We start from the raw sequence: 16,550 nt of genomic DNA, 5'->3' as shown, positions 1-16,550 counted from the left end.
ACGCCATTTTTTTCGGACACCTGTCAGGCTGTCAGTAGAATCAGAGGGAGAAATCAGTATTTTAAACTATGATCGAAGAAGGGAATAAATAACAAAACATTAGGAAAAAAAAGTAAATAAAGAAAGGGGAAGAACACATATCCGTAATTGTTTAATTGGAAATGTTTCGATTTAATTAATGAAAACGGGAATGTTTTTTATGAAACGTTCGTTTACTACATCTTCAATTACAATGTGTGTTTTTTTTTAATACAAAGCTTACAGGATGACATCTTTTAGAATATTGGGATGCTGAAAGCGTACACATTCGTAACCGTTGTAATAATGACATATATTACGAAGGCCACGACAGAACGTTTTAAGAGAAGATGAAGTAAATGACTTCCTGATATGATTTTATGACATATCCAACTAAAAAAAAAATAAATAAGGGTGAGAAATAAAAACCTTGGTAAATCATGGTTATGTATAATCATTTAGATTAGATTAAAACAAAACTTAAGAATTGGACTTGTCATTTTATTTTTCACGTTAAACAAAACAAAACAAAAAAAACGGGCCAATTATATCCCCGATGGTGTTCCGTAATTATCAAATTCGTTCTTGTTTTTTCTTTCACTTTGTACACTTTCCCATAATGTCATAATGTCGCCATCATTTTAATATTTATCGAGATTTCCTACGAGTTTGTTGATACATTGGTTTGCCAACATAATGTAAACCTCACACTACAATTCGAACAGATCTCTTTAAACGTCTGACAATATGCTGCGATTTGGTAAGACATTTAATTCAACTATAAACAATAGACGCTGTTTCAATTTGACTATAGGCACCTTTGAAATACATCACCAATTTCGCTTTGTTTTCGCCGAAACTTTGGCCTGAAAATTATATATTTTGGATTTAGAATAAAAGTGTAGTTGAATTTTATTTAATATATTTGAATTTTATTTAATATATTTTTCAATTATAGCCATTTTTGACGCATATTATCAGGTTAAATTAAGTTATGATTTTTTTCATTTGCTCTAAAGATTTATTTAATTTCATTAGAATAATTTTTTGCATTAAAAAATGTGTATTTTCAGGTAAAAATGAACTTTTAACGGTCTCTAAAAATCTATTGTAAAGATTTTATTGTTTGTTTTTTGTTTTTGTTATTGTTTTTATTCTTTTGTTATTGTTTTTTTTTTTTGCCCATCCCCACCCCCACCCCACCCTCAAGTTTTCAACACGGATTGAAAAAATTATATCAGAAGAAAATATATTACTCATTTCTTTGGATAAATTTGAATTTAAAAAAAAATTTTTACATAAGAATCAGAGTCAGTCAGTCCAGTCAGTCCAGTCACCACATTAGGCACAGTTAATCTACTCCCCCTCCCACACACACAAATAAAAATGAGATTCGACTTTTTAGGCTTGCTAACAGCAAAGTGTAGTATCTGTTTTCATATTACACTTAATTTTAACTATTCTCGGCAATGAAGGGGAAAATCTAGTGTTTGTTCAAAGAAAAGCGACAGATCAAACAATGGCGATAACTCGTTAAACAAGGGAGTTTTTAAATTATTTTAATAAATTGTTAGGTAAAAGTACAGAATAATTATAAAATACCCTCTTCTCTCCATGTTAAGAATGGCTTTCTAAATAATATTGTGATTATTTTTACGCGGTACAACAAGTGCATAAGTACCAATTTAGCTAAACAGCAAAAACAGTACTTTAATTAAAATTTGAATAATTTCCAGTTCTGTTTTCGTAAATTTATATAAAAAATATAATTTTTTTAAATAAAAAAAAAAGTAATTTGATTAAACTGCGAACAATAAGCAAAAATTCAAAGTAATCTCAAATATGTTTTTGAAAATAAGTTGAAATATGTTCTGTTTCTGCAGTATTAGTTTTTAAAATCGATCTGTTGCTTTTCTTTGTACAAGCATCAAAAGTATTTCTAGACTGAGGCAATTTTTTATTTTTGTTTCAGTTTAGTGCTCTTTTGAGGGGGAAGGGATTTTACCCACATTAAAATCTGACCTTTGTATGTAACTCTGTCCTTGCGAGGAGACAAACAGAAACGTACAAGCACCCCGAAAAACTAACTAGGTCAATTAATCGAAAATAATTTTTGCCGATTGTTACTAAATGGCACTTTTTACGTCCCTCTCACTATCCCTCCAGTGGCCGCCACTGTCTTACACAACCAAAATTAACCGGTTCATCGGACCATTTTAGAATAAAGAGAATCGTCTGCTTTCAATATTTAAAAAAAAAAAAAAAAAAAAAAACGGTGTTTATTTTGACGTTCCCGCATGAACATTGGTCGATGTTACAATATTTAGTTATAGTCAGCTAACGAACTTCCTAACTTCCGGTGTGGTTGTTAACGGAAGCGGTGATGAGACAAATCAGTTCCTTCACTTTTATTGTTCTTCAGTACTTCTATTATTGAAATAAAATATAATAAAGGGCCATTATTTGAAAAAAAAAATACAATAAACATTAACACAATTAGACAGATAAAATAACACAATTAGTCTTTATTTCCACTTTTAATAACAAAATTAAATTGATATTTTATAAGAAATATGTTTATGAAATTATAAAAATACGTTTTTGGGGGGAATTTTTAAAATAAGGTTTTATATTTGTATTCATACAATACATATATGTTCTTATTTACTTGCCTCCCCACGAGGGTAGAGTTAGACACAAAGTCGGTTTTTAATGTGAAGAAAATCCAGCTCCCGGAAAAGGGGCACTCTGGATATGAATAAAAATAAGAATTGTCTCAGTTGAACGGCTTCTCCTCCACTGACCTCGGATAGAAAAGGTGAAGTGCAATGCATAGCACCAGAACAGATACAACCCACAATTTTGTCCCGAGGAACAGGGAAAGTATAAAAATAAAATTATTGAAATTAAAATAACAAAATTTGAAACATCATTTAAAAAAAACATTCAATACATAATATTCCCGAAAATAGTTTTAAAATATTTTTAAAAGTGTTGTTAATAATTTTTTTTTTAAAGAACGCAAAAAGCGTTTTCAATAATTCTTTTAAAAAAACAAATAATGTAAGAAATTTCTTTCCTACCGACTCAATTTTCCTCCCTGCAGAAGCAAATGAATTCCACAAACAAAGCCATAGCTTTAAACTCAAATTTTATTCACAATGTAACAGCAATGAAAGTTCTTTGGTTTTGGTAAGTCCTTTGCAAAATGGTGGCCGAATTTGCTTCCATATGCATGGAGCCTTTAGTTAGAATTCCTTTTGTTGGAATGTTAGTTCATTGTTCCTTTGGAAGGATCCATGTTGTACATAGAGAACACGACAGGAATGATGACGCATAAAGTGAATCCCATACGACTCATGAAGAAATAAGATAAGTTCCAATAATCAGATAATAACATGCCGAACGGTAGTAGAATGTCTTTCTTCGTTTGAATAGGTGCAGCAAATAGGTTGTCTCTGTTGTGACGATACGTCCCGGTTGAAAAATCCGAAAAGAGGAATTTATCCCTGAAACGTATTGTAAAATAAAAAAATATAAAAATGGTGTACGTGCCGGCTGTAAAATTGTTACAACCTAGTAGCACTCAACCAGGTTCTGGACAGTATTTTCATCGTGGAATATTCTTATATAAGATTCATGGTTGACGAAATACCAGGCAATAAATAACGGAACAACACAAATGTATATATATTATACGCATGTCATTTATTGAGCGTTAAAAATTGAAAAAATCAAGACAAAATATTAAAAGAAAAATAATAATGAGAAAACATGCAGACAGTGTCCAACGGGTTAAAAAGGGTGGGGGGCAACATTAAAAAAAATTGTTCAAATGAATATAGCCTCTTTTCTTTCCTTTTCTTTTTATCCCTTTTTTTTTCGCAAGGAAAATGATAGAGTTATGGTGAGGCAGTAGAAATATTTCAAAATAAAAATAAAAACAGTTGAGTTCAACAAGTCGACATTTGTGAGATGGGGGGGTATTGAATAGTACTTATCTGTGAAGACGTAGATTCAACCAATGATTAGGTATCCGACAAAATGCAATATTCTGATGTTATAAAGTGAGGCAGTTCCATTTCGCCGACACACGAGTCGTCGTCCTTCAGAGTTCACTTGTTCACTCGTCTTCCATCATATTTCTTTCTTGCTGGTTTTCTCAACCACCGATGTTAGGTCGCATCTTTCCCATGTTTTGAACCAAGGTGATTTTGCAGTTCTGATGAATTCCCTTTTCGGCCCCAGGGATACGGTTCAGTTGAGAGAAACGCCATTTCACCGTGTAAGTCGCGTTGGTGCTGTTTAACGCGTCCTTTTCACTCGAGAATATATCTCCTTCTGATGGTTTTGAGCCAAGGTATTTTATAATTTCTCTGTATTCTTTTTTCAGCTCCAGCAATGAGGATTAAATCGAGTGAATTTCCAAGCTATCAAGCGAGTCATGTTGACTGGTGTCTGTCGCATTTTTATTATCGACATTCGTTTGACGATGTGATCAGCTACATCTCTTTTTAAAAAAGTCCCTTTTCGTTTTCCACACCACTCCCGCCAAAATGTTTTTTCTTTTTTTCTTCTTCTTTTGCCCGCATGCTGCTTCATTTGGGGTCGAGGTGGGGTGTCTGGATGGATTCTCGTTGTGACCTTCGCACATGTTTTTTGACGAATGACTTGGTGAGAGGATGGGGGTAGGGTGTCTATCTCGCTTCTTTTTATGGGTAAACGCATGGATACTTGGCTGTCGCATGTCTTGATAGAAATGGGGTGGTGTGGGGGGTATATGGCCGATAGATATTCAAACTGAATTTAAAAAGAGAGAGGGGGGAATGATCACTTCTGCATTATGCTCGATTTTCCCATGACACTGTAGAGTTGAGTCCTTCATTCACCAACTGTTTGGTGTCCATGAAGGAATTACCTTGGCTCTCTCGACATAGATGCCACTGGGTTGAGTCCATCCCATTCCATGTTTTTTCTTAGACTGAAAAATAAGCATGAATACAAAAAGGGTGCCAAATCAAAATCACCTGACACATTCAAATTTAAACCAATGACAGACCGGCTAGCAAACCGTGTAAGCGGCCTAAAAGAAACATGGTGATTCAATATGGAATTTCTCACAGTAAATAATTTCAATAATTCTTAATTAAAATAAGACTGATAAAACTTTTCAATTTAAATAATAATTGAAAAAAAAATTATAATAATAATACTAATAATAATAATAGAAATGCCGAATGGCTGAAAGACATGAAAGAAGAGTTACAACAAATAGAAGGAACAGCGAATGAAATCAGCAAGGAAACCCTAAAGAAAACTTTGGAAAAATGGAAAACTGGAGAGCACCAGGGCACAATGGGATACATGCATACTGGTTCAAAAAATGCACAACCTTACACGAAAGATTAGCCCAAAACCTGAGAAGATGTATACAGGAAGCAAGCGTACCAGACTGGATGACAAAAGGTAGAACTACACTGCTACAGAAGGACATGGAGAAAAGAACCGTCCCTAGTAACTATAGGCCAATCATATGCTTACCAACTATGTGGAAGATACTGACAGCACAACTGAGGGAACAAATCTACCACTCCCTGAATAACCGTGGACTCATCCCCGAGGAGCAGAAAGGATGCCAAAAAGGAAAAAGAAGAACACATGACCTGCTATATATAGATCAAAAGATCCTAAATGAGGTAAAAAGGAGGAGAAAGAATTTAGCCATGGCATGGATCGACTACAAAAAAGCGTATGACAGGATCCCCCAAGCATGGATAGTAGAATGCCTAAAAATTTATAAAATACCAAGCGGAATCACCAATGTAATAGAAAATGCAATGAAAACATGGAGACTGGAATTGACAGCTGATGGACAACACATAACAGAAATTAACATACAAAGAGGCATCTTCCAAGGAGACTCCTTATCACCATGACTGTTCATCATAGCCATGATGCCCTTGAATGGTATTCTGAGAAAGTGCTAAGCCGGATACAAGTTTTCCAATACAGAGGAAAAAATGAACCACCTGATGTACATGGATGATCTGAAACATTTTGCAAGGACCGAAAAGGAGTTAGAGACACAAATTAACACTACCAGGATCTTCATCCAAGATATCCAAATGGAATTTGGAATGGAAAAGTGCACACAACTAGTTATAAGAAAGGGAAAACTGGAAACTACCCAACCAAATAGAAATGAGGGCACTAGGGAAACAAGACGACTATAAATACTTGGGAATTCTGGAAGTGGACACCATCAGAGCAACAGAAATAAAAGAGAAAATTGGAAAGGAATACCTCAGAAGAACAAGAAAACTCCTGGAAGCGAAATTATATAGCAGAAACCTAATAAAAGGTATAAATACATGGGCAGTATCACTAGTAAGATACTCTGGACTGTTCATAGGGTGGACAAAAGAAGAACTGAGACAACTTGGTCAGAAAACCAGGAAACTCATGACTATGCATAATGCACTACACCCAAAGGACGATATTGACAGGCTCTACGTCAAAAGAAAAGACGGCGGGAGAGGACTGATCTGTATAGAAGACTTTGTGAAGGACACGAAAAATGAACTAGAAAAATACATAATGTAAAACACTGAAAGGATAATTATGGCAGCGAGAGACACTGAAAAAAACAATAAAACAGAAAACAGAGAGACAAATGACAAAACGAGAAAAGAGAAGTGGGAAGAGAAACAACTTCATGGAAGATTCATAAGAATGACAAAAGATGAGAATAACGAAAACACCTGGACATGGATGCGAAAAGGACATATAAACAGAGAAACTGAATCTCTAATAACTGCAGCACAAGATAGCTCGATAAGAACCAACCATATCAAAGCAAGAATTGATAAAACACAAGAAAACAGAAAATGCAGACTCTGTGGACAAAGAGATGAAACGAGTGAGGTAACACTATTTTACTATGAATTGTTAGAAAAAAACTTCATTTTTTTTTTTTTTTTCTTACAAGGTGGTCACCACTTACCAAGGCCCGGAAGCCACTCGGGGATAAAGATGATTGCGTGTACAGTACGTTAATGTTGAGATTTGATAAAGTGCCTTACTTAAGGGGGCAGTTCATCAGGAATTTGTTTATGTTGGACTTGAAGACATCCAAGTTGTAATCAGGTGGGAAACAGGCAGGCGGAACAGAGTTCCACAGACATGCACTTCTAAGAAAGAAGCTTTGCTCAGGGAATCTACGTTTTAGTTTTGGCCCAGATAAAGAGTGGGGAAAATTTTTGACAGTGGTTACAGCTAGACGGGTGTTTTTAGTGAAAGATCGACGAGGGGGACCAGGGATTGGAGCTCAGACGAGCACCTGCCATGGAAGTAACGCTAAAAAAAAGACAGGCTCGCAACGTCTCTCCTGTGGTAGAGAGGTTGCAGGCAAAGAAGATGGCATCCCCCAACTAAGCCACAAAGTTTTTTTTGTACTCTGTCAAGGCAGAATAGGCTGTTTTTAGCAGCTCCTGCCAAGATGTGGCAGCAGTATCCATCTTTGGACGTACTTGGCTTTTATATAAATAGAGAATTGCATCAGCAGTGAGATATCTTCTGGAGCGGTAGAAGGATCCTACCATTTTTCCAGCGACCTTGATGTAGGTGCTCCATTTCAGGTCAGGAGTAAAGGTCAAGCCCAGAAGCTTATCAAATCATGGAGCGTCCCCTAGTCAAGAGCCATCCATTTCAATTGATGCTAGATGGGGATCAGAGCGTTGATGATGTAAAAATAGGAGTTTTGTTTTAGATGCATTAAAAGTAACCAGCCACCTCTTCCCCCACTGAACCACGCGCTCAAGATCAGAGGAGAGAGAACTTTGTCATTTACAGCCTTTGATGTGTTGCCATAGATGGTTGTGTCATCAGCATAGATGTCAACGAATGATTTAAGTATGTGTTTTGGGAGATCATTGATGTAGATCAGGAAGAGAGTTGGGCCCAGGATTGACCCCTGAGGGACTCCAGCATTAATACTGAAGGCCTCTGATTTCTGCCCATCAACCACTACTCTTATGAGCCTATCAGAGAGAAATGGTTTAATGATCAAGAAAACATTTCCAGTTATACTGTAGCTGGACATCTTGTGAAGTAGGCCCTTATGCCATACTTTATCGAAGGCTTTTGATATGTTAAGAGCAATTGCCCTAGAAAGGAAACCTTTGTCAAGAGATTCACTAATCCTATGAGATATAACCGTTAGCACATCTGCTGTAGATCTAGCAGAATGGAAATCATATTGTATATCACTAAGAAGGTTATTTCTGCTGAGGTGGTTGACTACTTCTCTATTTAATATGGATTCCAGCAACTTACTCATGACTCACAGGAAACTTATTGGTCTGTACTGAGAGGGAGACGACTTATCACCTGAATTCTTAAATACAGGGCATAATGATGAGGTTTTCTAGGGTGTTGGGAAGCACTTCTCTTTAAGGCAACACTTAAACAGTTTTGTAAGTATAGGGGAAAGTCTGGTTGAAGCTTTTTCAGCACTATAACTGGAATGCCATCAGGGCCAGTTGCTTTACTGGAATTAAGGTCCTTGATTAGCTTGGTGACATCACGCACAGATATTTGTATGTTGCATAGCGTGATGTCTGTTATAGGAGGAAATACAGGGAGTTGATGGCCTTCGCCGCATAGGGTAGAATTAGCTGCAAAGTTCTTGGCAAATAGTTTGGCCTTGTCTGATGCTGACGAGATGACCTCAGGTCCATTGATAATGGTTGGGATAGAACGCACACTTCTGTTTAGGATCCTGTTTTCTATTTGCCAAAACTGGTGGGAACCAAGCCGCTGCTCAGCTACTTTGGATTTAACGATCTATCTGGTCGAGCTCCTTGTCTGGAATAATGTGACTCTCTCACCAGGTTTTCCTGTCTTCCATCAGCCGCTTCAGATCTTCAGGATAGCAGTTGGCGTCATGTGCAATTTGCTGGATGTACATGGATCTAGGTCGCCCTATTCTTGTGCGCCCATGCCGTGGAGTCCACAGCAATACAATCTCACCAGCTCTTGCTTACTCCTCTGGCAGTGACCGACAAATCATAGATATTGCTCTCTGATGGAAGTAGATATGGCAGGTAGGTTGCCATAAAATTGCTGCTTCCTGAGATGATCTTGCCAAGATATATTAAACACTGTTTATAGGATACGAGTGTACGTACCATGTTGCTTTCTTTCCAATCTTTTGATGAGTGTCCAGGTTGTAGCACCATAAACAGAGACAGACTTCACTACTGCTCTGAAGAACTGCTTTTCAGTTTGTCAGTTAGCTTTGAAGTCCATACTGACCATAGCTTATCCAATGCAGCCCATACTTTTGAGATGCGAATTTCGATATATCTCTCCGTGGAACTTATATTGCTGCCCAGGTATGTAAACTCAGTGACTTCTTTCTGAGGTTATGTACCTGACCAGCAAGATAATGTAACAAAATTTTAGAACCTTAATAACTAATTTCTTAGAAGTGCACGCCAATGGAACTCTCTTCCGTCTGCCTGTTTCCCACCTGATTACAGCTTAGATGTCTTCAAGTCCAACATAAACAAATTCCTGATGAACCGCCCCCTTAAGTAAGACCCTTTATCAAATCTCCAATTACTACGATACTATCCCATTGATTACTGTACACGCAATAACCCTTATCCCCGAGTGTCTTCTGGGCCTTGATAAGTGGTGACTTCCATGTAAAAAAAAATATATATATGTAAAATGCAACGATATTGTAATTTCTTAAACAAAATATCTGAGTAATTGTAAGAAAAGAGGATTTTTTTTGTCTTTAGTAAAAATAGAGTTACCTCCCTTAGAACAATGGGTTAAAATTCCAAATAACTACTTAATATTTTTTCTCTTCGTCAATGAAGGAGAAATCCTTCTAGACTGTAGTAATTTTTATTTTTGTCCCAATCCAAAGTGCTCCTTTTGAGGAAATGGACTTTCCACCATATAAAAGACACAAAAAGTTCTGCCGATTGTTAAGGGTTTTCAATAGATAAAAAGCGTCTGAAACAAACAAATATGTAAGTGTTATCGAAGCCAATAAAAGTTACTTTTCTACTTTAATTTTGATATGTAGTTTCTTAGAAAATTATATTCACTCCAGGATGCAGCATTTGTTTATCGATAAAAGACATCTTATTAAACAATTCTTGTTATGTTTCAGTGTTTCCTATAATAAAAGTTGATATCTATTTAATGAAAATGTTGGTCTTATTTATGTAAAAAGGTGACCCTTTTTCTTGTCGAATGTTGTATTTCAGTCAGATGTGGGCAAACAGAGCTAACTCTATCAAATTTCTTTTTTTTCTTTTTATTCAATTTTCACCCCAAACAAGGCACAGTGCCACTTTGAAGCAGTGGGCTACTATCAGGGACTTAATTAGCGGGGTCATTATGAAGGGAGATGAGTAGAAAAATGTTTGTTAACATTACACTTGAACTTCTGCATATCAGTGCAGTTGGGAAAGCAGAATCCCGGAAGGGAGTTCTTCCAAAGACCCGCAGTTCTAGGGAAGAAACTATTGGAGTAAAAGGTATTCTTGCACCTAGGGATCTCTACTGTAAAGGGATGAGACTTAGTAGCTTGTCGGGTTTGTTGGGGGTAGTTACGTCGAGGAGGTACAAGTGTTTGCAGTTCGTCGGAGTATTCACCATTAAAGTATTTGTAGAACAGGCAGAGGGATGCAACATCTCGTCGATGGGACAGAGGCTGAAGCCTAGATGATAGTTCAGGACCTATCAGGTTGGCAACTCTCTTTTGAACCCTGTCCAGGAGCGAGAGACAAGCAGCAGATGCACCAGCCCAGATGTGACAACAGTACTCCATACATGGGTGAATGGTTGCCTTATAGAGGTATAGGATACTGTCAGGCGTAAGTAGTTTTCTAGCACGGTAGAGGGAGCCAACCTTCCTTGCAGTAGCCTTGGAAATGCTCTCAATGTATTTATTCCAGTTCATGTTCCCTGTAAACATTAGGCCGAGGAGTTTAAAAGAAGTACTTTCAGGCAATGTGTTCTTGGCCATTGCTATTGGTGGTAGAGAAGGTTTTTGTAGTTATTGAAGGAAACACGCTTAGTCTTAGCAGCATTGAATGGGACCATCCATTTTTGTCCCCATTCCACTACAGATTGGAGGTCATCCTCTAATGTTTCCGCCATTTTCTTGGATATGTGTTCATTTGTTTTCCCCTCATATCTGTTATAGAGAGTGGTGTCATCGGCAAATATACCCATTTCCGAAACAATTTTATCAGGGTGATCATTTATGAATATTAGGAATAATAGAGGTCCAAGGATAGACCCCTGAGGTACTCCCGCATTTATGTCATATTGTTTAGATGTACGACCATCAAGGACAACTTTGATTTTTCTATTACTTAAGAAGGATTTAATTACATTATGAATTCTTCCAGTGATTCCATATGATTTAATTTTCCTTAGAAGACCATCGTGCCATACCCTGTCAAAAGCCTTAGATATATCAAGGGCTACCGCTCTACCTTCCCCTGTTTTGTCCAATGAATGGTATAAAGGTTCAGAAACTACAGTTAAGATATCTGCTGTTGAACGGGCTTGCCTGAATCCATATTGTTTGTCAGTCAGGAGTTTAGCAGCTGTTAGGTGCTGGACTAGGGCTTGATTAACTAAGGACTCAAATATTTTGGCGAAAAGCGGGAGGAAGCTAATGGGGCGATAATTTAGTGGGTCAGTTCTTTCACCAGAATTCTTGAAGACTGGTACCACAGAGGCGGTTTTCCAGCAGTTGGGAAAGCAAGATTCGTTAAGGCATTTATTGTAAAGTTTGGAGAGAACTGGAGCAACCTCGGCACAGCGTTTTTTTAATAGCACAGCCGGGATGAGATCTGGTCCACATGCTTTTGAGGTGTCTAGGTTTTTTATAATAGCATGTACCTGAGAAGGGGTGATTTTCAAATCGTCTAGTGTGGCGTCTGTTCGCAGAGGAAAATCAGGGAGGGAGTGGTGTACCGAGTTCAGTGTGGAGTTAGAGGCAAACTGACTGGCAAGCAGATTAGCCTTGTCAGTTGCCGTGCAAGCAACCTCATGATTGTTTGATAGTGGGGGAATAGTTGATTCTTCATATTGACTTTCTTCCTAATCTGTGTTTGGCCGCATCTGACTGAAATACAATATTCGACAAGAAAAAGGGTCACCTGGAACATAACAAGAATTGTTTGATAAGCTGTCTTTTATTGATAAACAAATGCTGCATCCTGGAGTTCCATTCTAGCAGGCCACTTGTGAAACGATGAGAACATGATAATGCATTCTATCAAGAGGCAATCAAAACTGGAACTGATTTAATGCATACTTTTTGCTCTTAACTGGATTTTGGCTTTTGTAAGTGATCACCATTCAACCACCCAGAAGTTGACTAATTGAGATAGTCACTAGTGATAACAGTTAAATTATGTCTGTTCTAAGGGGCTTATCTTGTACATTACTAATCTCACATAACTTCCTCTCAAGATTGTTATAAAACAAAATAGGGCCTATCTCCCTCAATTTACAGAGCGAAACAATATACATAAAAGAGCTAAAATCGGATGTTGACGGGATAAAGGATGACTCTCAAATGAATAGAAATGTCATCTAAACATGGCCTCCATGCACAAGTTTTGGTTGAAAAATAAAATAATAATTTTTCTTTCCATACGCAAATCTTCCCCAAGTCATCCTGAACTAACCAGAAGCCCTCTCAGGGTTATAAAACACCTGACCAGATGCAACATCACCTCAGTTACATAGAAACACTGTTAACTGGTGCATTAACCAACAGATGAGCCAACTGTTCAGCAGCACTGCCAGTAAGCCAACATTGTTAACTGACACTCTAACCAACCATCACGACAGACGACCCAACAATTCTGCAGCACCACCAACAGGAAGTTCTACTAACATCTCAGTACAAAACTGAGAATAAAAGTATATAAATTTAATCCCATCATTTGTACTTTTCTTCCAACCATACCCTTTTTTTTTTTCTGACTCACGTTCACCCCTAAACAGGGCATATCGCCACTTAAATGTAAACTATTTGGAACCATGCCAAGGAAAGATTAACAAGACGTTGATTTACATTACATTTAAACTTCTGCGTATCAGTATAGCCAGGGAAGCAGGCAGCAGGAAGGGAATTCCAAAGTCTAGCTGTTCGAGGGAAGAAACTATTAGAGTAGAAAGCTTTCTGGCATTTAGGAACGTCAACAGTGAAGGGATGAGATGTTGTTGCTGAGCGGGTTTGTCGGAGATACGTACATCAAAAGGGCTTAAGTGCAACAAGTTCATCAGAGCACATTCCGTTAAAATACTTGTAAAACAGACAGAGATGCAACATTGCGGTGATGGAACCTATCTTTTTTTACCCTATCCAAGCTAGTGGTAGATACACCAGTCAAGATATAACAACAATACTCTATGCATGGGCAAATGGTGGCCTTGTGTGTTTGTGGATTGAACGGCACCAGTCAGTACTCAATGCCCATGTGAATGTTTTTAATTTACAGACCGCAAGACAAAAATATTACATTCTCAAGTACCTTATGCCATAAAAACCAAAAGATGGGATAGATGAACTTAAAAAAAAGGGAATATATAAAAAAGGGAAATAAAAAAGATGTTTATTATCTTCAAAGACCTCACTTGTCCTCTCCCCGCTCATAACCCCCACCCATGTTACATTCTAACTTTGTAAACGAAATAAGAAAATGTTTTTGTTTGAAATATCAGTTCTTGACGATAATTCTTGGCCTGAAGACGTAATCCCCCAACGCGGGTGATTACAGAAACATGTATGCACATATGTAGCCATCAATGTTTGTATAAATAAATTTCATATATCTGCTCTGTTTACTCATTGAGCACTCTTTTGTAGACACATGTTGTTTCATTGGATGTACTTCTAGGAAACTAAACTCTACTGGCTATATATATATATATATATATATATATATATATATATATATAGACCATCGCTAAGGTTCTTAACTTACAGACTCCAAGACAAGAAAACTAAATTCTCAAGTACCTTATGCCATAAAAACCAAAAGTTAGCTTGGAAAGGGAAAGAAAAAGATGTTTATTATCTTCAAAAGACCTCACTCATCCTTTTACCGTATTTTATGACTCCCACCCAGGTTGCATGCTAACTTGATAAACGAAATAGGAAAATGTATTTGGTGGAAATATCACTTTCGACGGTAATTCTTGGCCTGAAGATGTAATCCCCCAACGTGGGTGATTACAGAAACATGTATGCACATATGTAGCCATTAATGTTTGTATAAATAAAATTAATATACCTGCTCTGTTCACTCATTGAGCACTATTTTGGTAGACACATGTTGTTTCATTGGATGTACTTCAAGGAAACTAAACTCTACTGGCTATATATATATATATATATATATATATATATATAAATATATATATATATATATATATATATATATATATATGGAGAAGTATAAGAAAGCTATAACAATGCTGTTGTATTGACATGACGTATGAACAAAATTGGACAAAAGAAAGGTTTTATTTGTTTCGTTATTTTATTTAACTTTGTATATTCATTTATTTTTTAAGATAATCACAATACAAACCAGCAAATATGAACTGTTTGATGTAACAGGGATGGTGGAGGTCTTAATATTTGAAAAAGAAAAGAGACCAAAGAATGTCCTTCAAAAAAGAAAAACATTGAAATATTGTTTTATTAAGGACATTCTTTGGTCACTTTGGCACACATCTGGTGTTGTAAGTGCGAATCGATATGCGTTGCATGGTTAGCGTGAATTTTGAAAATTTAGAAAACTGAATAATGGTATATAATTTTTTTTTTAATAATCACAGTTATTTTCTTTTCTATATTCTGAGACTTTCATTGTTAAAACGACATCTTCATAATGATGCGTGTATAAATGTGGATTAGTATTGGATTAAAATTAACACATCTTTTCTGCTTATCTTTCAGCTCGTCCTATCAAATTCTTCCTCATCATTTTGGTGCTGGTGATTATCATCATTGTTTTACGAGTCATCGACATACTCGGAGTGGTGTCCACTCTGTCGTACCTGTTCACGGCACGCCAAGAGGATCATGTCCTTTGCCCAGAGTTTGTAGGCGGCCTTGGTAATTTAATGTTTGAATATGCATTTGCTTTAGGCATGGCCCGTATGAAGAATATGACCATTTTGATCGATCAAGAAAACGACTTGAGTCAATTATTTAACTTATCTGGCGTCGTGCTGCCCCATGTTGCATGCTGGTTCCTCTCCAAACATACAGAGGTGCAGGCAAAAGCGTTCAATACAGAGACAATCCAATTTCCTGCCGATCGGAGCTATCAACTCAAAGGCTATTTTCAATCCTGGAAGTATTTTAATCATGTGGATAAAGAATTGCGTCGGATATTTCAATTTCCTGAACACATCAAAGCAGAATCTAATAGAATCTTAAACGATGCTATCAAAAGCCACGAAAAACGGACAGGAAGTAAAGCACTCACTTTCATTGCTGTGCATATACGACGAGGTGATCTCTTAGAAAGCCAATTCCAGAATTATGGCTATAACGTGGCTTCTTTGGACTACTTACGGAAAGCCATGCAATATTTTAATGCTCGCTATCATCGAATCCTCTATATCGTCTGTTCAAATGACATGACCTGGTCAAAAAAATACCTGACTGAAAGCAACATCTATTTTGTGGAGAATTATAAAAGAGAGGTTGATATGGCTTTGTTGGCGAGTTGTAATCATACTATAATGACCGTCGGGACATTTGGCTGGTGGGCCGCTTGGTTAGCTAATGGAGAAGTGACACATTACAGATACCCTGCTGCACGCGGGTCAATCTTACAAAAAGCTTTCAGCAAAGATATGAATGACTATTTCTATCCACATTGGATTCCAATGCTTTAACATTTACAAAAAAAAAAAAATTGGGCTTCAAACAGAAAAACTATTAAAAATCAATTCCTCATGTGTTGTTTTTTTAATTTAATAAAAAAAAAGACATGTTTGAAAGTAAATCAATAAAATATTGAAAAATATTTGTCGAATCCAAAATTTTTTTTTTCTTCTTTGTATTATTTCGATTCTTTGGACTACTATTCTCATCTTGAGTGTCATTTTAACAACGTTTCAGTCGATGTAACCTCTAATCTTTTTCAAGTATATTTTTTTATTGAACTCAGAAATCTTTTTATTTTTATTATTGGAATCCTTTTGAGATGAGCAATTTATACATTTATTTGCGGACTCTTATCCTTATCTTGTAGTTTTTGTTCCAAAATAATAAAAATAATATACCATTCAGTACGGACCCGATGATGGAAGATCAAATAAGAACAAAAAAACTTTGATATATAAGAAAAAAAATTCAACCTTGATCACCCTTTGGGTCTCATGGCACAGTGGATAGAGGCATTGAATCTCTACGGTTCCAGGTGAGCATTGTCTGAAGATAGCAGTTTCAATCTTATCCA

At 36.6% G+C, this 16,550-nt stretch overlaps 1 protein-coding gene across 1 annotated transcript; it reads left to right on the top strand.

The window, feature by feature from the left end:
• The first annotated feature begins 567 nt into the window (after positions 1-567).
• On the top strand, positions 568-16,115 carry LOC145295887 (galactoside alpha-(1,2)-fucosyltransferase 1-like). Its single transcript, XM_080141640.1, has 2 exons — positions 568-778; positions 15,035-16,115. Exons 1-2 carry the CDS (start codon positions 766-768, stop codon positions 15,982-15,984), a joined length of 963 nt encoding a protein of 320 aa, XP_079997766.1. The 5' UTR covers positions 568-765; the 3' UTR covers positions 15,985-16,115.
• Positions 16,116-16,550: the final 435 nt, after the last annotated feature.

Source organism: Euprymna scolopes, chromosome 16 (genome assembly GCF_053919585.1).
Source record: "Euprymna scolopes isolate OS-2025 chromosome 16, ASM5391958v1, whole genome shotgun sequence".
NCBI lineage: Eukaryota > Metazoa > Mollusca > Cephalopoda > Sepiida > Sepiolidae > Euprymna > Euprymna scolopes.
Note: the sequence above shows the minus strand (reverse complement) of the source record. Positions and strands in the feature narration are given on the sequence as shown.